Here is a 21694-nt window from a genome sequence, read left to right as displayed (position 1 = left end):
TGCCCTTATATGATTGGTTATTTGGGTTTTGTTGTTGTTGTTGTTGTTGTTGTTAAGTTGTTTGAGTTCTTTATATATAGCCTGGAGATTAGTGCTCTGAGGTACATGTGGTACAGATTTTCTCCCACTCTGTAGGCTCTCTTTTCACGTATTGATTGTTTCTTTTGCTGAGAAGCTTTTTAGTTTGAATCCATCCCATTTATTGATTCTTGATTTTACTTCTTGTGCTTTGGAGTCTGGTTAAGGAAGTCAATTCCTAAGCTGATATGGTGGAGATTTGGGTCTACTTTTTCTTCTATTAGACACAGGGTCACCGTTCTAGTGGCTAAGTCTTTGATCCACTTTGAGTTGATTTTTGTGTAGGGTGAGAGATAAAGGTTTAATTTCATTTTGTTATATATGGATTTCTAGTTTTCTCAGCACCATTTGTTGAATAGGCTATGTTTTCTCCCACGTATGTTTTGGCATCTTTTTCTAGTATGAGACAACTGTAATTATGTGGGTTTGGCTCTGTGTCTTCTTCTATTGTGTGCCATTGGTCTTCATGTCTGTTTGGCTGCTGATACCATGTGTTTTTTTGTTGTTGTTATTGTTGTTGTTTTTTAATTTTTTATTGTTGGTTGTTCAAAACATTACATAGTTCTTGATAAATCATATTTCACACTTTGATTCAAGTGGGTTATAAACTCCCATAGATGTGTTTTTGTTACTATGGCTCTGTAGTATAGTTTAAGGTCTGGTATTCTGATGCCTCAACTAGAAAAATTAGGGATAGTAGGAACGTATCTCAACACTGTAAAAGCCATATATGCTAGACCCAAAACCATCATTATTCTAAATGGAAAAAAATTGAAATCATTTTCTCTAAAAAGCGGAACAAGACAAGGATGCCCCGTTTCACCACTTCTACTCAATGTAATTCTTAAAACTCTAGCCAGAACAATTAGACAGAAGAAAGAAATTAACGGGATATGAATAAAAAAAGAAGAACTCAAACAATCACTGTTTGCTAATGACATGATTTTATATTTAGAAGATCCAAAAAATTCCACCAGAAAACTTCTAGAACTCATAAGTGAATTCTGCAAAGTAGTAGGATATAAAATCAACACTCATGAATCAAATGCATTCCTATACATCAGTGATATATCAATTGAAAGAGAAATTAGGGAAACTACCCCATTCACAATAACCTCAAAGAAAATAAAATACTTGGGAGTTAGTATAACAAAAGAAGTGAAAGACCTGTGCAATGAAAACTACAGCACACTAAAGAAAGAAATTGAAGGAAACCTTAGAAGATGGAAAGATCTCCCATGCTCTTCAATAGGCAGAATTAATATTGTCAAAATGGCCATAATACCAAAAGCGTTATACAGATTTAATGCAATTCCTATTAAAATTCCAATGACATTCTTCATAGAATTAGAAAAAGCAGTGATGAAATTCATTTGGAAAAATAGGAGACCTAGAATATCAAAACAATAGAATACCAAAGCAACCTTTAGCGAGAAGAGTGAAGCAGGAGGCATTTTTCCTTCTTGACATTAGCCCTTTGTAGTGTGTTCTGAAACTGAATATTACTGGTGCTAAAATTTCTAACCAAATTAAAGTTTTTCTGTCCTGTATTTTTAGTTTGTCCTGTCTTTCATGATGTAATTTAATAGTGTCATTGTGAATAATAATTCTTCATTTTAATCTTGTGCATATAATTTCTTCTAGGAGTATTTTTTTTTGAGTGGGTGGACTTTAAGCCTCTTTCTTATCTTTACAAGTTGGTAAGGAAATAAATATTTCACTGAACCACAAGGTGGGTTAATGATTTTATTTTTAATTACTAAGTCAAATAACAGTAGAACAAGAGTCTAAAAACACAAATATTTAAATATCTCAACATGCATATTGGATCTCAGCAATTTTTGGATTACTTGAAAGGTAAATTAATTGGCTCTTCCTAAATATTTCATAGCCATTTAATGGATTTAAAAATATTTTCCTTTTGGGCTGTGGCTGTGGCTCAGTGATAGAGCACTCACCTGGCATGTGTGAGGCACTGGGTTCTATTCTCAGCACCACATAAAAATAAAATAAAAGTATTGTGTCCACCTACAACTATAGATAGATAGATAGATAGATAGATAGATAGATAGATAGATATAAATATAAAATTTTTTTCATTTGCTAAATAAAACACAGGTATTATGAGTCAAGAAAATTCTGTTTGCAGTTTAGATCTAAGCAGCACGCTAAAAATAGAAAACTGTGCCCTGAGAATCTCAGGACTGGGCTTCTTGCCCAGACTTTCTTCGACTCTTCCTGCATCCTTCAGTGTTTCTCTTTTCTCCCAGTATCAGCTCCTGTCTTTCCTGTGACATGAGAGTGCACATTAAAAGCATTAGTCCTATAAAAGTGCTATAAAAACACAAGTTTTATTCAGCAAAAATATATCACCTCAGCTATAAAATAATTTTTTAAAATTTGCCCTTAATTTGGTTTGGTTTAGATGGGTTTCAGCATTTAAATAGTAAACATGTAATGTACACAATTGTATGCATGATACAAATTTAATCTGTGAAATAAATCATCTATCTTTCATAAGCTGGCAGCTCCCAACACTGAAAATTTCCCAACATTTTCACTTAACAAAGTTCTCAGTTAAGTTTTTAGGACATTGCATCTAAGGATGAATTACATACGGATAACTTACATAAAGACACATTAAAAGAGAAATATTCAGTAATCAAAGCTATTGTTATTAAAGCTTATTATTTAGAATCTAAAGAAAAAGAGATAAGGAGAAATTAAATATAGGCTCCATAAAATAGCAGACACAGTGGGGTTTCATTTTTTCTTTTCAAAATTACTTACAGGATACCCATTTAGTCACCATATATTAACCCCAATCCCTTAACCTTTATACAGATACTATTTTACTGTGATAATTAGTGTTTGAATTATTTTACAGTCCAAAACCTTAAGCAAATTCTACGTAGGTAGTATGAGTGTGGGCAACACCATGTGATTCTGATCAGCATGAGTTCATTCTCCCATTCATATCCAGGTCACACAGAGCAACTGTACTAGTCCTTCCCAAATGAGGTAAAATCAAATAACCGTGTGAACCAAAGGTAAAAACCAAAACAACAAAAAACTAAAAAGGCCCCCTAACTACAGGGGTGGGTAGAGTGAAACTCTGACCTGATCCACATGATGTAAACAGCCATGGCAATAGATGGTCACTTCTTCAGATCATTCCTTATCTGTGAGGTTTTCGTTAGGTCCCTGAAATAGTGAAGAGGCAGAGAGTAGTTTACTGCCCTTTCCTATATTCCATAGAGGTTGGCAGGCACAACCCAGCCCTTCAGTATTTCATGTAAGATACACAGGTGTGTTTGAATGAAGTGGCATTTTGCTCTCAAAGCCCGAAGGAAGTAATTATAAGGAGACCTGACCAAATGTCGCCTACTTCCACACTATGCTACTTTTTAACTCCAGCTTCATGCAATGGGAAAAGAATAGTATCAGGGCCCCTGTTGGTAGCATCCTTAGCCTTTCACTAGGGAAGAACTTTCCAGTGAGGAGGAAGTCAGGACCTTGGACTGCTTCTCTCAATATCCAAACAACTTTTCCTCTTAAGAATTCTGTCTCCTTTGTACATCTCATATATAAACAACAACAGGACTCTTCAGAAACAGTCCCCAAAAGCTAAATATAGACAGTCCAACTCCTTAAAATATGATTCAGTGAGGTATAATGTTTAGATGGATGGACACACAGACAAACCAGCAACTGACCGGAGAACGTTGAACTGCCTGACAATCAAAAGTTTGGAAAGGTTGTCAAAGCAGGACCTCCAGAGGTTCCATCTGCAAAAACCTGAACATCAGACTGTTCTGAATTCAGACCTCCTGAGCCTGCTTTTACCATTTTGTTTGTTTCTTTTAATATGCCTATCCATATGGTCTGACCCTGCAACTGCCTGTGCCTACAGTGTTTATTACACACCATTTGTCCTGCTTTCCAACAGAGCTAATTGGTATTTAATTTGGCAGAGACAAATTATTTCTGGTACTTTTTTTTCTTTTAGGAAATCAAAGCAATGTTTTCTTATAAGTTTAAATTCTCTTTTACATTAAATTTCCTATGGGAATTGTTTACAAAGACGACAACATTGTATTACCTATGATATTTATTATAAAATACTATCAGAAGACAAAGACAATAAATTAAAATAATGAATTATCTTTGAATTTGTAAGCTTAAATCCAAATACATATTTATTTATTTATGTCCAATATAATGAAAATATGGTACTCATTTTGATCGGTTTTATATATATAATAATAAATTTGGTGGTATCGATATTAACCATAAGTAATTAAAATGTATACTGGAATTATTCATATGTCATTCTAAAGAAAATATATTGTTTTAAATTAACTTTATTACATGCAAACAAAAAGTAAAGTGATGAAGCAGTGTGATATTCAAAGACATAATTGGTATTGAGGGTTCTCTGTAAAATATTCTCAACAAAAAGAAAAATTATCTTAGGGTGTTTGCATCCCTATACTAAAGTAAAAGGAAGTCTATTAAAGTAATTATTAAAAATAATTATTGTGTTGACATTTTAAACATGATTTTTTTTATTAGAAACATTCTTTTTTGTTACCTGGGTTTTAAACCTCTGCATCGTCTTTTTAAAATTTTATATGATCCATACAAGAATGTATGTCATAACTTAATATTTAAGTTCTAGCACATAATAAAATGAGCATCCTGAGTAGACCACACAAGAGTTAGAACACTGTTGAAATGTTGCTCTCCTGTGTAGTCTCCTGTTATTAACCGCCCTGCTTCCCCACACCCAGGTGCCATTAACTTTCATTGTGTGTTGATAGTTACTTAAAACATTTTTTACGCTAGCTTCATCATATGTATGTTCTATGAACACAATTTTTTTTACAATTTTTTGCTTGTTTTTAAACCATAGAAAAATTGTTACATATTGTGTTAGTTCCATATACCTGATAGGGAATGTTAAACTAGTTTTTCTCCTTTATGGGTGTCATGGAAGTACGTTCATCTCTGTACATTACACTCGCCTTGTCAATTTCTTGAAAACTTTAAATCATAATCTAATTTCTATTGATGCTATAATTCAATCTGGAATAACTAATAGACTTTCCATCACTATGATCTCTCTGTTATGTAGGTCTTCTTTAATGGCTTTCTAAAGGGCTTATATTTTTTCCTTTTAGTTTTGTACACCTTTTGATAATCTTTTTTTGAGAATCTTTTATTTGTTACCATAGTCATAAATGGTGTTTTATAATTTTTGTTGATGTATAAAAATTGCAATTGATAAGCCTTGATCTTTTTTTTGGGGGGGGGGGGGTTGTTACCAGAAATTGTATTCAGGGGCACTCAACCACAAACCTTTTTTTCTATTTTATTTAGAGAGAGGGTCTCACTGAGTTACTTAGCACCTCACTTTTCCTGAGACTGGCTTTGAACTCTTGAGCCTCTTGCCCCAGCCTCCCGAGCGCTGGGATTACAGGCATGTGCCATTGTGCCCTACTAAATATTGATCTTTTATTTAGGTGTCTTTCTAAACTTATTTCTTTTAATTTGTTTACATTGGTTTTGCATCTTCTGTATAGATGATCATAACATCTGTATCTAAAGATAGCTTAGTATTCTTTCACTTGCTTTGTTTTCTTCTGTGGTGCTGGGGATGGAACCCAGAGCTCCGCTCTTGCTAGGCAAGAACTCTACTACTGTGCCACCATCCCTCATTTTCTTTTCATTCTTGTTGGGTGCTTGTGAATATATAAGCAATGGTAATGGACATTCTTTTCTTCTTCCTGATTTTAAAAAGCATATTTTAAAACTTCACAATAAAGGAGAAATGTAATTTGCTGAGTTTTTAGCAAACATGTTTGATCTAGGTAAGAATGTTCCTTTCTATTCTATTTAATGAATTTGTCAAATTCAATGAATTTGTCATTGAATTTTTTATTTTTTAAAAGTAACATTTTATTGAAATATAATGAACATACGGAAATATCAGTGAATTTTATCAAATAGTTTTCTGTGTATCAAGATGATAATAATGTTTTTTATTCTAATACATTAATGAAGTAGATGTGTTCTATCCTGTTTTTTTAATAATGTATTATCATTGGCATTAGTTGTTGAGAAATTGACCTGAAATTTTTTTTCCCCTTTGGACTCTCCTTGACATGTTTCTCATAGATGCTGTGCTATCCTTATAAATCAAGTTGCTGAATCATGCATCTTTTTCTATTATTTGTTTCTTAAATATTTATTGGAACTGGCCAGTAGAGCCATCTGGGCTTGATATTTAATTTCTGAAAAGATTTTTTGACTACTATTTCAATTTTTCTAATGGTTATAGAATGATTCACGTTTTCCAGATTTTTTTATATAGTCTTGGTAAATTTTTATAGTTCAAGAATTTTTCCTTTTCATTTAAATTTTTAGTGGCATTTATAAATTTTCATGTGTTAAACTGTCCATACATTATCTACAACTTGGTTATTGTATATTTTATTTGTACATTGGTAGAGTTGGTTTTCAGTAATTTAAGATTTTTATGCCTGTATTAATAAGTGTGTTGGCCTGGAAACTTATTCTTTTCCTGTCCCTGTCATCTTTTGGTATCAATGTTATACTGACATGAAAATTAGTATTTTTCTGTTTCTGTTTCTATGTTCTGAGTGCATTTGTAAATATCTAAATGATCTATCCCTTGGAAACTGTTTTAGAAATTACCTGTAAAACTATATGAACTCAGTATTTTCTTTATTGGCAGATTTTTAACTATCGTATTTCTTTGATAAGATTGTTTAGCTTTCTATTCTTTATATTATATGTATTGCTTGAAATTTGTGCATTTATTTATTATTGAGTTTGTTTTTTTAAATACATGACAGTGGAATGCATTACAATTCTTATTACACATATAGAGCATAATTTTTCATATCTTTGTATATAGTATGTTCAAGCCAATACATGTCTTTATACATGTACTTTGGTTTTTTTTTTTGCATTACAATTCTTATTACACACATATACCACAATTTTTCATATCTCTGTTTGTATGTAAAGTAGATTGACACCCAATTCATGTCTTCATACATATACTTTGGATAATGATGTCCATCACATTCCACATCCTTGCTAATCCCCTGACCCCTCCCTTTCCCTTCCTCCCCTCTTCCCTATCTAGAATTCATCTATTCCTCCCATGCTCCCCCTCCCTACCCCACTATGAGTCAGCCTCCTTATATCAGAGAAAACATTTGGCATTTGTTTTTTGGGGATTGGCTAACTTCACTTAGCATTATCTTCTCCAACACCATCCATTTACCTGCAAATGCCATGATTTTATTCTCTTTTATTGCTGAGTAATATTCCATTGTGTATTCATTTTTTAATCCATTCATCCATTGATGGGCATCTAGGTTGGCTCCACAGTTTAGCTATTGTGAATTGTGCTTCTATAAACATTGATGTGGCTATGTCCCTGTAGTATGCTGTTTTAAAATCCTTTGGGTATAGGCCAAAGAGAGGGATAGCTGGGTCAAATGGTGGTTCCATTCCTAGATTTCCAAGGACTCTCCATACTGCTTTCCATATTGGCCACACCAATTTGCAGTCCCACCAGCAATATACGAGTGTACCTTTTTCCCCACATCTTGCCAACACTTCTTTTATGAAGTTCATCTGGAAAAATAAGAGACCCAGAATAGCTAAAATAAACCTTAGCAGGAAGAGCGAAGCAGGTGGCATCGCTATACTAGACCTTAAACTATACTACAGAACAATAGTAACAAAAACAGCATGGTATTGGCACCAGAACAGACTGGTAAACCAATGGTACAGAATAGAGGACATAGAAACTAACTCACAAAATTACAATTATCTCATATTAGACAAAGGTACCAAAAACATGCACTAGAGGAAAGATAGCCTCTTCAACAAATGGTGCTTGGAAAACTGGAAATCCATATGCAACAAAATGAAATTAAACCTGTATCTCTCACCATGCACAAAACTTAATTCAAAATGGATCAAGGAATTAAACCAGAGACTCTGCATCTAATAGAAGAAAAAAGAGGCCCTAATCTTCATCATGTGGGATTAGGCCCCAGCTTACTATGGAGGTTGGGGCCTAATCCCACATGGTGAAGATTAGGGCCTCCTCCTATAGTGCAAGAATTAAAACCAAGAATCAATAAATGGGATAGAATCAAACTAAAAAGTTTTTTCTCAGCAAAAGAAACAATCTGTGAGGTAAACAGAGAGCCTACATCCTGGGAGCAAATCTTTACCCCTCACACATCAGATAGAACACTAATCTCTAGGGCATATAAAGAACTCAAAAAGCTAAGCACCAAAAATCAAATAACCCAATCAACAAATGGGCCAAGGACCTGAACAGACACTACTCAGAAGAGGATATACAATCAATCAACAAATATATGAAAAAAAAAATGCTCATCATCTTTAGCAATTAGAGAAATACAAATCAAAACTACTCTATCATCTCACTGTAGTCAGAATGGCATCTAGTATGAAGAAATTTGTGCATTTTACCTGATTCCTCCAATTATTGTCATAATGTTTTATGGTATTATCTTGGTTTTTAATCTTTGATGAATTTGTAGTATGTTCTTTTTAATTTTAATATTGGTTATTGATACCTGTTTTATAGATAACACTATCATACCTTTATTTTCATCTCTAGTATTATTTGTACCACCTTTTTCGTTTCCTCCACTAGTTTTTCAGAAATCCACTAGCTTACCAGTAATTTCTTTACTGGTTACCTATGTCATTGATAATTTGTCTTTTAAAAATAAAATGTTAAGGCTATACATTTCTCTGGTTTTAGTTTCATCCTTCAAGATTTGAGAAGTGATGTTTTTATTATCAATCATTTACAGATATTTAAATGTTATACATTTACTTTTAATTAAGAAATGTGTTGACTTTGATCAAAAATATGTAAAGTGTCTTTCACTCACTCCCGACTTATCACCACATACCCCCTCACTTCTATTTAAAATGGTACCAATGTAAAAAGGGCCTTCTGTCTACTTCCAGAGGTTAGTTCTAACTTCTTGAAATTCATATCATACCATGGGTATTTTTAATTTCATATTATATGGGGAATCATTTTTGCTTTCACTGTTATTTAGTCATTGATTCCTAACTTTAATCACAGTGTTGTCATAAAATGCCTCTGTGGTATCACCAATTTCTTGCAATGTGTTTATTCTTGCATTTTATATATATATATATATATATATATATAGATAAATATGCATGATAGAATTTCCTACTATATTGTGAATTTGTCCTTTTTTAATTAAATTTGTTGTATATTATGGATACAAGTCCCATGTCACCTCTGTGTTTTGCAGATATTTTCTCCCAATCTGTGAGTTATCTTTTCATTCTCTGAACATGTCTTTCACAGAGCAGAACTTTTTAAATTTTTAATATTGTCCAATTTATCAATATTTTACTTCATAAATTATGCTGGTGTTGTATTTAAAGGTTCACTACATTGCCTCCTGGTTTTTTTTCTCTAAGTTTTAATTTTTTAAGTCATTTCATTTATTTTTTTGTGGTTTGGGGGATGGAATCTAGAGCCTTGTGCATTCTAGGCAAGTGCTCTACCAGTGAGCTCTATCCTCAGCCCTTAGTTTTATGTTTCATATTTAGGGCTATGATCTACCTTTTGATAATTAACTCTGAGAGAGATGCAAGGATTGTGTCTGAGTTTGTTCATTTGTTTGCTTTGCTTTCGATATTTAATTGTTCTAGCACCATTTGTTGAAAATCTATCTTTTTCCATTGAATTGCCTTTGTTTCTCTGTCAGAGTTATCTGTGGACTGTATAGATGTGGGTCTATTTCTGGGCTCTCTCTTTGGTTTCATCAGTCTCTGTGTCTGTTCCTTTGCCAATACTATCATGCCCTGTCTTGATTATGTAGCTTTATAGTAAGTCTTAAAATCAAGTAGTTTGAATCCTCTAGTTTCCTTCCTTTCTTCAGTATCATATTGGTGATTCCAGGGTTTTATTGCCTTTTCATGTAAGCTTTATTATGAGATTGATAGTGATTTTTTCCCTTCAGATTGCTTAAGATCTATCTTGAAATTTAACAATAAAAATATGAGACACCATAAAAAATATAGGATGAGAGGTCAGAAGGGATTTTCAACTATCTGTGTTTTATAAAATATTTCACAATAAAAATATATTAATATATCACTTGGAGAATGAAATCAAAGTTTAGGAAAGAGGTGTTGGTTAGTGACGTTTGAGAGAGCTGATCCATGCTCCTTCCTTCCATTCTTTCTTTTTTAAAATGAATTTTATTGTGTATGATTATTATAAGGCATAACAATGATGTTATAGGATACATACAGATAGTAAAATGCTTACTATACTGAGCAGATTAGCATACTCATCATCTTAACAGAGTTGCCCTTCTGTTTTTCTGTGTATGTGGCAGAGCAACTTGAATTTAGCATGAATCCCATATACAGTACAGTTTCATTACCTCATATCGTAGATTAGATCTCTAGGCCTATTTGTCTTGCATATCTGCTGATTTGTTCTCTGACTTGTATCTCCCAATTCTCTCCTACCCTCAACTAGTGACCCTGGTAACCACTGTTTTGTTCTCTGTCTGTGTGTATTTTATTTATTCACTTTTTTAGATCCCACATATAAATGAGACCATGCAGTATGTTTCTTTCTGTGCTGGCTTGTTATACTTTGGATAATGCCTCTTCTAGAAATATACTCCAAGAACATGAAGTCACTACCTTGTAAGGAGGTCTGTACTCCCCTGTTTATCGGAGTCTTATTCACAATAGCCAAGAGATTTAAATGACCTGTATTCATTGCTATATGAATAAATAAATAAACTATGGTGCACATCTGAAGCACAATATTATTTGGCCCTAAAAAGAATGAGCTTTTTGCCATTTGCTACAACATGGATGAACCTGAGGACTTTATGCTAAGTGAAATCATCCAGACACACAAATAAAAATAGTGGATGACCTGTCTTTTGTGTACTGCTGTTTTATAGAGTAGTATTTAGATGTGGATTTTTCTTTCTTCTTTTTTCCCTTTCTCCCACCCTTCCTTCCTAGCCTGCCTATCATATATTATCCTCCTTATTTCTCTGGATTTTTGCTTTTCTTCATTTCTGGAAAATTCTCAATATCATCTTTCAGATCTTTCCTATCTCCACTCTCTTTCCTCCCCTTCAGAAACTCTAATTAGACATACATTAGATCATTTATTTTACCTTCCATGGCTTTAAAAATTTTGTTTATTAGCTTTTATCTTCTGATGTTATTGTTTTGCATTCTGAGTAATTATTGTGTCTTCTGTTTCAATACTCACTTCTGGGTTTGAATTAATTGCCTTAACTCATTCATCCTCTCTTTTATACAAAAATTTCATTTTGAGGAATTATATTGGGTTCTTTCTCAAAATTTTTGCTTCATCTCTTCTGGCTTACTCATTTTGTGATTCCATTCTTTGTTTCCTTTACTATTTTACAGATGTTTATTTTATGCTCTTCTCCTGATCATTACCATGTCTGAAGTGCTTGACAGGGAGAATCTGTTTGCTGGCTCACTCATGGTGGTTTTTATCTGGACTTTGTAATTTTATATTATGTGCTTATTTTTGGTTTAATCTTACTTCATGAGAAACTTGGAAACATTAAACTGAAGAACCTTTCTTCAGAGGGAATTGTGTTTGCTTCAGTTGAAAGTAGGTAACACTTGATTAGGAACCACGTTGGGCCCTGTTTCAGTTCTGGTTTAATTCAGGAGTTTCATGCTTAGCTTTCATAGTCCTTCCTCGTGAAGCTTTGATGTTGATTCGAACATTTTCCTCAAAGATGCCTTGCATTTTGGATGCGCCTGTTGTTCATTGTTCTGCTTTTAGGACATGTAATTTTACCTGTGTGTTTCCCCTACTTTGCATGTTTCTCTTACTTACTGTGAACAGAAAAATAAAAACCAGCAAAATTATATCTCATGCAAACTCTAGTGGTTTGATATCATGCGGACCTCTCAAAAATATCTAATCTGCAAAACTGGCCTAAGTGAGTGTCCTAAATCACAAGTGTTCCTTTTCTCTCTTGCCTTCCACCTGCATTTAGGTTTTTAGTGCTTACCATTCTCCTTCTAAAAACATATTTCTAACCATTCTACTCTTTACCTTCCTGTTATTCTCTCTAGAGTGCATCTAATCCATTTCAAACATTCAAGATCCTTCAATGTCTGCACCAAATCTTTTTTTTAAAAAAATTTTCCTTATTCTCTGGCTTCTTTCGTGCTGCTCATTTCTTCTGCCTGAAATGTCCTACATCTATCCCTGTTCCCAAATGGCTCAGTTTATCTATTAAGGTCCATCTCAGATGGTTTCAGTTTTATTCAGTTTTTCAGAATTCTTCCTAAATGAAAGTAACTCTTCCCACATCCAAATTCTTATGGTGCTTTGTCTTCTCTTACAGCAAGTGTGTGCATAGCTTGTGTATCATAGTAAAAATTCTTTAGGGAAAATTTTTTTTCTTAAAGTCATATACCATGATGGCTTCCATATCATAAGGACCAATAAATATGTGTCAAAAGAAGTAAAGTATACATAATTTTAAATTAAAGAATGACCTAGGGAAAATATTTAGCTTCTTATAATTGGTCGTAAACTTTTTATGAATATACAAAGTTAACCTCATATGTCAGGAAGGTATTAATGTCTCTTTATTATAAGAATGCCTTTGGAATGATTTTTCAACTTTAAAAATAACCCAAATGGATGTTTCTTAACCATGAACATCATTTCCTCAACGTAGATATATTTTGCTTTCATGAGGTGTATTTGTAAATTTTTCTTGGAGTTAGTTTGATGGTCATCCTGGCATCTATAATCTTCTATAGGAAGTTTGAACCTTATACTTCAGGTAAGATTCAGAGTGGTTTTGAGAGTCAATAACTTTCTAAAAAAATTGACCTCCATTTTTTCACTAGTAATTGAAAGTTAGCTTGACAAAAGCTGTATTTGTAGTGTGTCTCTTAAAGACCTAACCTTTTTGACTTTTTTTTTTTTTGTAATTCAGCTTTTTTAAGTCATTCATGTAGATGAAGCTTGGTAGCTATTTGTAATATAAAGGAAAAATGAACATATGTATTCCATATAGATCTTGGCACTTTTATCAGTCTGCCAGCACATGCTGATGATTGAAATAAGTTCTTTCATTTAATATTTTATTTCTTTCATAATTAGTTAATACATACCCCAGGGTTTTTCCTTCTATTTGAAAATTGCCAATGGGCTATATTAAAAATGGCTGGACAAACACATTTATGTTGGAGGAAGAAATTAGTCAGTGAATATTAGTATTTCTAGCAATTAAAAATGCCTTCCTCCAAGTTCCCATCACATACCTAATCAGCAGTAACAATAGACACAATAATGAAGTGAAGTGCAGCATAACCTGCAAGGTGTAGAGAAACAGGTGCACCTGCATACTGTTGTTCACACTGTGAATGCATTTGGTGTGTCTGCAGAGCAATTTGAGAAAAGGTTAAATGCAATTCTTATCTTTTGGCCAAATGATTTTGGTAATATACTATAAAAGCAAAATACCATTATAATTGGTTCACAAATACCTGATATATAATTATGAGTAATTGTAAATAAGATAAATATCCAAGGTTAGATTGTCCTATGGCTACAAAAGTGAGAGGCAAGAACAGAAAGAAACTTTCTTCCCCTCACCTTCTTTCAGCAGTTTCCTGTGGTTTTCTTCTCATCTGTAGCCTCTTCCTTCCAAATGCAACTTGTTCTCCAGTTCAGAACTGCCTTCTTTCTGTCCAGGAGCTTCTCAGAGTTTGTCGTTATTTTTATTACTCTTGCTCTTATCGCCATTAATATCTAGACCCATGCTTCCTGTCATTTCCCCAAGGTTGCTTTGAGGAAAGCAGCCAGCAGCCCATCCTAGTTTGTCATCTGAGACTACTGAGCTTTTTTTGAAAGAGTGTTTTTGCTTCATAAAACTCGACTTCTGTCACTGCCACCCAGAAGGTTTCTTGTCTGTTCAGAATTTAATTAAATTGACTATCTCTTCTCTCTTATTCCCAGTTACTGAGTTCGAAGGGATCATTATCAAACAAGAAACAACAGGCAAGAGACTCTATTTTCAAGGACAATTGGTCTATAGCTGTGTATCAATATACAGAGACCAATATATCTATGAAATAGAGAAACAAGCTTTAAAACATTCAAAACATTTTCTATTTTAAAAAAGACTTATCTCTTCTAGTTCCAGTTACATGAATTGACCAAATCCTCCTATAGATTTCAAGTAATTCAAGTCAGCATTTTTAGAGATGCCAAATAAAAATGAGATACCTATCATCACCACACTCTAGAGCTCAGATTTGTTATTATCAAGCACTTTTTCTTCCTCCAACATAAATGTGTTTTCCAGCCATCTTTAATATAACTCTTCCAATCTAGCCCAGAGAATGAGGAGGGTCAATAGTTAAGCTAATAATCATAATCCAAAATAAAGGAAAACTCTGTATATAAATAATATCTATATACTGGGTTGTTGCAAAGATTAAATAAAATCTGCATAAAATGCCTGATGCAATGTAAGTACTCAAAATTCTAGCAGTTAATATGCATCATGTAGAAATGGTAAGGTTGTTAGCATGAACAACCAGATGAACATATTTTATTGAAAATAATTATAGGTATTTTGATTACTAAAGCAATTTCTTATGATTTTGCATTGTGTTCCTATTATCTGCATCCTAGGGTTACTTTTTTATTTCTTCCACATTGGGAGTTTCTGATTTCTAGTCAGAGAAGTATTGATTTATACAGTGCTGGTTGAAAGTACCTTATACATGAAACAGTTATCCTTAAGTTTCAGAAAATGTTGCATTTGTAGTTAATGTATGGGTGGTGATAAAACGTTCCCTTAAAACTAAACTAACTGTTCATCTAGTAGAATGGCAGATTAGATTCCCTGATCAACTTTTCCTTTGAAAATAGCTGAAGATGCTAAATATAATTGTTTTTGAAAGTATATTCCTGAGCTGTACATTAGCTTGGATACTCAGAGAAGAAACACTGAGTGAAAACAGAAGCAGAGTACTGAAAAAAGCTCTTATCTCGAGGACCTTTTCTAAACCGAGTGAACATGAACTTAACTTCTGTTTTGAGTGTTTTATTTTCTTTTGTTTGCTGCCTAAAATTTACAGTATCAGAATATTCCAAAAAGTTTGAGGCTGTGAACTTAAATTTATCCAGAAATGCTGATATCTGTAGGTGTCTGTCAGAAGGACATGATTGACAAAGAACCCACTTTCAATTCCACTAGATAAAACTCCAATAAATATGAGCTCACATTTTTAAAAGAGCACAAAACAAAACAAGAAAACAAAGTGCTATAAACCAGAGCCTTCAGAAATTTTGAGTAGCAGAGAGAGCCCTGCAAAGACTTGAGATATTGGAATATCGCACATAAAATAGAAATTAGTCATATTTTGTTTATATATATATATATAAACAAACTAGTAAAACTAGTAAAAATAAAAACAGTTAAAATTAAGAACTTGGATGGATCTGATAGCAGATTAGACAGAAGAAAACATACAGAATATAGAAGGGACTACAATAGATGAACAATGTGAAAATGAGACTAAGGGAAATGAAAAATTGGGGGGAAATCAACATTCATCTGAATGAGTTATAAGCAGTAAAGTGAGAAGGAAGAGACACTGAATTCCATAAGGAGTAGAGAAAAGAAGGAACAGAGTGGGTCACAGCGGAGAATTTCACAGTATGTATCAAAGACTTATCAAAGACTTAGCAGACTAGCAGGTCCTGATCAAAGTGAGTAGCAATAGCAAGCCTCCCCTTAGAGAAATCATGAAGAAACTGACCAACACTAAAGACAAGAAGAAAATCTTAAAGGCAGCCAGGTTGATGTACCTTCAGAGGAAGGACAGCTGGCTTTTCAGCAGCCCCCAAGGATGTGAAAGCTCAATGTGCTAGCCACTGAACCTCCCTGAAAGAACTTGAAGGTCACAGGTGGGGGCCAAAGGAAAGTGGTGTTTGTTGAGAAGTCAGAGTTCAAGCAAAGTAATGAAGTAAGACATTAGTAAATGAATGGTCTATTTAAACAGCTGCTGACTGGATAAAATAATGACATTAGCAATATTGAATGAGAAAAACAAATGAAATAAAAATAACAACTACTGAAGGTGAATCTGGAAGTGGACAATGCAACTTAGAATTTATTTTATTGTTTAGAAGATAGCAAAATAGCTTTAAAATGTGAAAAGTGAAGCATGGGTATTTTGGCTGAAATATGACTTCTAAACAGGAGAAGAAAAGTGATGGAAGAAAAAAATTTCAGAATAAAATCACACTAATTAGGGAGAAAAAAAGAAATGCACAAAAGAGCAAATGACACCCCCCAAAAAAAGAGGAAAAAGAAAGGAAAATATGCAATATATACAAACTAATTGGACTAAATGCCCATTTAAAAGACAAATATTATTTTCATTTCAAAAAGAAAATTCAAAATCTGTATGCTGTTATATCTTTCTCTAAAAATTAAGGATGCAAGAAGGTTTAGAGGAAAAGATTGGATAAAAAAAAATATACCAAGCAAATAATCTTCCCGGAAAAAAAGCTAGTATTCAAATCTGTTTATCACAGACAGAACTGACTTAAGGTACCATCAGTACTGGAGAAAAAGAAATTGAGAATCATTTGGTAACAAAAATCCAATCAGTGAGTAGATATAGCATTTCTATGGATTTTATGACCTCAAAATAATATAAAGGAAACTTCGGGTGATATAAAGAGAAATAGACAAATCTACCAGGGAAATTAAAAATTGGGGGGAAATCAACATTCATCTGATTTTAGGAGATTTTAATGCACACTTTAAAGTGCATTATGTGGACAAAAAAATCAGTAGTTACAGAAGTTTGATGCAATGGACATGTGTAGAACATAGTACTCAACTGCAGAAATGATAGAATACACACTTGCTAGAAATAACACGTGAAGCTTTTAAAAAATTGATTCTGTGGCTTGCCATCAAATAATCTCAACAATTTTCAAAAAATTAATGCAAGATATACTACATTCCTTGACCCTAAACCAAGTAAGACTAAAAGGAAGGAAATAAATCTCCAGAGAGAACAGATCATGTGAAGGTAGAGGCAGAAACTGGAATGATGTGTCTACAAACCAAGGAACCCAAGACTGCCAGCAAATACCAGAAGCTACCAAGAAAAGACTGGAGCAGGTTCTGCTTCAGACCCTCCCCAGGAGTAACTCTTCCAACACCTCAGTGTTTAGATTTCCACCTGCAGAATTGCAAGAGAGTAAGTTTCTCCTCTTATAATATACCCAGCTTGTGGCTCTTTGTTATGGCAGCCCAATGAGATGAATATATTCCGTATGCTTGGGTGTTAAGAAAGATGCTGCCAAATGACACATCAGTCAAAGGATAAAAAGAGAATTAAAAAATGTTTTGAACTAAATGATAATGAAAATGCCATATATCTAAACCTAAGAGATGGTCCTAAAGCAATATAAAGAGAGAGTCTTAGAAAAGAAAGGATAAAAGTAAATGATGATGCCATGCAGTGGCACGTGCTCGTAATCCCAAAGACTCAGGAGGCTGAAGTAAGAGGATCACAAGCTCCAGACCAGCCTAGTCTCAAAAAATAAAAAGGATTGGGATGTCACTCACTGAGGTACCGAAATAAATATTCTAAATAAGAATTTAAAAGAAGGAATACAAAATAAACCCAAGCAAAATAGGAGGAAGAATGTAAAAAACAAAGGCAGATAATGAAATAAAAAACAAAAATGCAATAGATAATGTTGGATAAATTTCAGGAACATGATACTGAATATCTGAAAAGCAAATCAGAAAAATACAAGTAACATTCATTTCATACATATTAGAAACAAAACTACACATTATGCTGTTTCAGGATACAAGTCTATGGTAAAACGTTCCAAGAGGTATTTACCTCTGAGCTGGAGTTGATGGCATGGGATGAGAGAATACAATAATGGGGGAAGGGAAGGGAAGTAGGCAGGAAGGAAGAAAAGAAAAGGTGAACTTTTTAATATTGGCCTGTTGTCACTTTCCTATTCATATCCCCTGACTCTTTTCTGTTTTTAAAATCAAGGTTGTTTCGGACATGGAGGCCCAAGTTCACAAGCTGAGAGAAGAGCTGATCAGTGTAAACTCACAGCGTAAACAGCAGCTGGTGGAACTTGGTCTTCTTCGTGAGGAGGAAAAGCAAAGGGCTGCGAGGGACCATGAGACTGTTGTCAGTAAGCTGAAGGCTGAATCAGAAAAGATGAAGATAGAGCTGAAGAAGACTCACGCTGCTGAGACAGAGATGACACTGGAGAAGGTGAGACACCTCACTGGAATTTTTAATATACAGGTGAAGCCATCTTTAAACCCACTCACATCACTCTCATGGTTAATCTCTAAAAAGTAATAGACATGGACTTACTCTTCAAATTTGTAAACAGTTTAAGTGCTTTAAGGAGCAGTTTCAGTTTCTTTTCTAAACACAGCTAAAATAATCTAGGTAATTTCCTAACTTTATCCATGAATTTTGTGGACGGGATTATACAGAACATTCATTAGTAAGTGAATATGTGGTGCAATGCAGCAGTATTATAATGTTGTCAAGTATTATGCTGATTAGGGATTCCTGCGCTGTAACAATGAATTTTCCTAGATTAGACTGTTTCAAATTTTCTCAGATGTCTGATAATTATTTCTGGACTTTATAGTTTTTTATAACACAAATGATAACGTGATTTCCAAGTTGATTCTTTAGTAAAAAATAAGAAAAGCTTCTTTAGAATTATATGTTAGTGAAATAATGTCTATATAGTGTTTATGTATTTTGGATTGACTGATATTTAAGCTATAACCTCAAATGTCCTTACTTTTGATGTTCTGAAAACATAAATATTTTAACCAGGTACTCAAATGTAAATTGTTAATAATCATACAACTATAAATTGCCCCTTGGACAATTTGCATCTGTATCTTAGGAAACTTGAAAAAAATAATTTAAGAATCAGCTTATTCTATTCAGTTTCTCTACCTCTTCTTTGTCTTCAAATAATGTCAAACCCTCAGAGAGTACAGTTCTTCATTCTCACTATTGCTCCCTGACTGCGTTCCTGAGGTGTTTGCTCTACAGTGTCTTAATTCAACTGAAAGTCAGATTTCAGCAGTCTGCCCTTTGGCAGCACAGATCAGAACCCAGAAATAAATAGAAAAGTGGTGCTAAGGAGGGAAGAGTGAGCTTGGCTTCTTGGAGAACAGCTAGGGTGCTGGTATGACTGGGAATGAGGACCTCAGAGAAGGGAGGTGAGGCCAAGGAAGATCTCAGGACCCAGGCCAGGTCAGACATGGGCCATGGGAAAGGCTTTGTTTTGACTGCAAGTGGAGGAAGCTTGGTGGATTTTGAGCAGAAAAATTGATGTGATCCAACTCACACTTGAAAGGGATTTCACCAACTGTGTTATAAAATGGTAGTGACCACAGAGAGAGACACATGCAGATAACTATAATGCAAGTAGAAGTGAAACTGGGGAAAATTATTTTCTGTTATGGAAATCAGGGGAAATTAATTGAAGTAGATGTCATTTGAACTAGACATAGTGATATGTAGGATTTAGACAAATAGACATAGAAGAAGGCATTTCAGGTCAAAGGAAATAAATACAAAGCAAGAACGAATAAAACTATTTGTATGGCTTACAGGCTGGCCAAGCCAAGTGGGGTGGTCAGGCTAAAAGATAGTTTAAGGATCACTGGAAGTTCCCAAAATGGTGACAAGTTGGTTGTGGGTTTTTTTTCTCTTGGTTTTTTTTTTTTTTTTTTGGTTCTGGGTATTAAATCCAGTGGTGCTTAACCACTGAGCCATATCCCAGCCCTTTTTATATTTCATTTAGAGACAGGGCTTGCTGAGTTGCTTAGGGCCTCACTAAGTTTCTGAGTCTGGCTTTGAACTTGCAATCCTCCTGCCTCAGCCTTCTGAGCCACTGGAATTACAGACATGCACCAGTGTGCCCAGCTGACGATAAGGCTTCAACTGCCTAGGGTGAACAGTGAGAAGCTACTGAGATTGTCTGAGATGAAGTGTCAAGATTCAGGTGATAATTAGGAAATGATTCTGTGAGGCCAGGTATCACAGAAGTAGAAGGGTTGAGTGGGACTGAGCTATCCAGGTGAAAGGCCCTGAGGGAGCTAGAGCTATGTGAGATTTGGGGGTGTCTCTGGCAATTGAATGGAGAATCACCCCGGAGATGGCATTGATTAGACTCAAGTACAACTTCAACTCTTAATTAGTTGAAAACAGGAGAAGTTTCTGGTTTGGATAGAAAAGATGACTGTAGTTAGGAATAGGTTCAGTTTGAAGTGCCACCCTACACAGAGCTGTGACATTCACTTGCTGCTGAGAGAACATTTCTGTGTATCCTAAGAAAAGGCAGGAGGGTGGGGGGAAGCAGCTGTAGGGTTCACTCATAGAGAGGGTGTGAGCTGAGGCCTTGGGAGTAATGAGAGTATTAAAGAAAGAAAGAAAGGGGTAGAAGAAAATAGAGGGAAAGAAGAAGAAAATTGGAACATTTGTAATGGAAGAATTTAAGGGAACAACTGCATTTGAGAACTTAGGGAAGAAACAGTCATAAGGGTGATCAAGGTGAAAGAAATATGAGAAGTATATATTTTCATGGAAATAGGGGAAAGGAATATTTGAAAAGGAGGATTGTCAAGAATGTGACAGAAAGTCAGGAAGGATGAGGGTTGAGAAAAGGTCACTGGACTTGAAACTGAGAAGTCATTGATGATCTTGGACAGGGCACTGAAAATGATAGTGTAGGCAGAACATGGTCACAAAAGGAGAGTGAGGAAGTGCAGACCAGTGAACGCTCCATTGTTTGTGAAAATTTGATTTTATAATTAGGAAGTTTGGCTGGGATGTACCTCAGAGATTGAGCACTTGCCTAGCATGCATGAGGCCCTGGGTTTGATCCCCAGCACCATAAACAACAGTAACCGCAAAAACAGGAAGTTAAAGTTCCAAAGAGCAGGAGTTAAAGAAAATGTGTTTTTAGTCTGCTTATGTCTCAAGCATTTTAGCATACAGGAAAAAGGGACTGGTGAAGAGGAAGAGCTTTTTGGTATGGAGAATAGTCAGTGGTGTGCCAGAGGAGGGCCTATCGAAATCACAGCCCTGACCGACCTCAGCCCTTGTCTTTAGGGGTACATGCAGGACATGTGGCAGGGTTCATTCCTGGAACTGCCCCACTGTCTCCTGCCTCGAGGTTCTTACACCTGCATCTTCTGCCTGCAGCCGTCTATGATTTTCTTATAGCTGGCCTCTTTCTCATGGTGCTATACTTCTTAACATCTTTCTCTGACCTCTCTGTCTAAAGTCTGGCTTCTTTTGGCGGGGTGGGGGGTACCAGGAATTGAACTCAGGGGCACTTGATCACTGAGCCAATACCCAGCCCTATTTTGTGTTTTATTTAGAGACAGGATCTCAC

The 21694-nt window shown here is 34.6% G+C and overlaps 1 protein-coding gene across 7 annotated transcripts in view; it reads left to right on the top strand.

Annotated features, from left to right (window-relative positions):
* Positions 1-21694, top strand: part of Cep112 (centrosomal protein 112) — a 472978-nt gene that overhangs the window by 277573 nt on the left and 173711 nt on the right. For all 7 annotated transcript variants that reach the window (XM_046422633.2, XM_058572199.1, XM_058572198.1 and 4 more), the window contains one exon: positions 18301-18531. In XM_046422633.2, the coding sequence (XP_046278589.1) occupies positions 18301-18531 (231 nt within the window). The remainder of the gene's footprint in view (positions 1-18300; positions 18532-21694) is intronic.

This window comes from Marmota monax, unplaced genomic scaffold (assembly GCF_021218885.2).
Source record: "Marmota monax isolate L192 unplaced genomic scaffold, Marmota_monax_Labrador192_F-V1.1 WCK01_AAM20220418_F8-fsc00173, whole genome shotgun sequence".
Lineage (NCBI taxonomy): Eukaryota > Metazoa > Chordata > Mammalia > Rodentia > Sciuridae > Marmota > Marmota monax.
The sequence above is the reverse complement of the archived record's forward strand: the minus strand, read 5'-3'. Positions and strand labels throughout refer to the sequence as shown.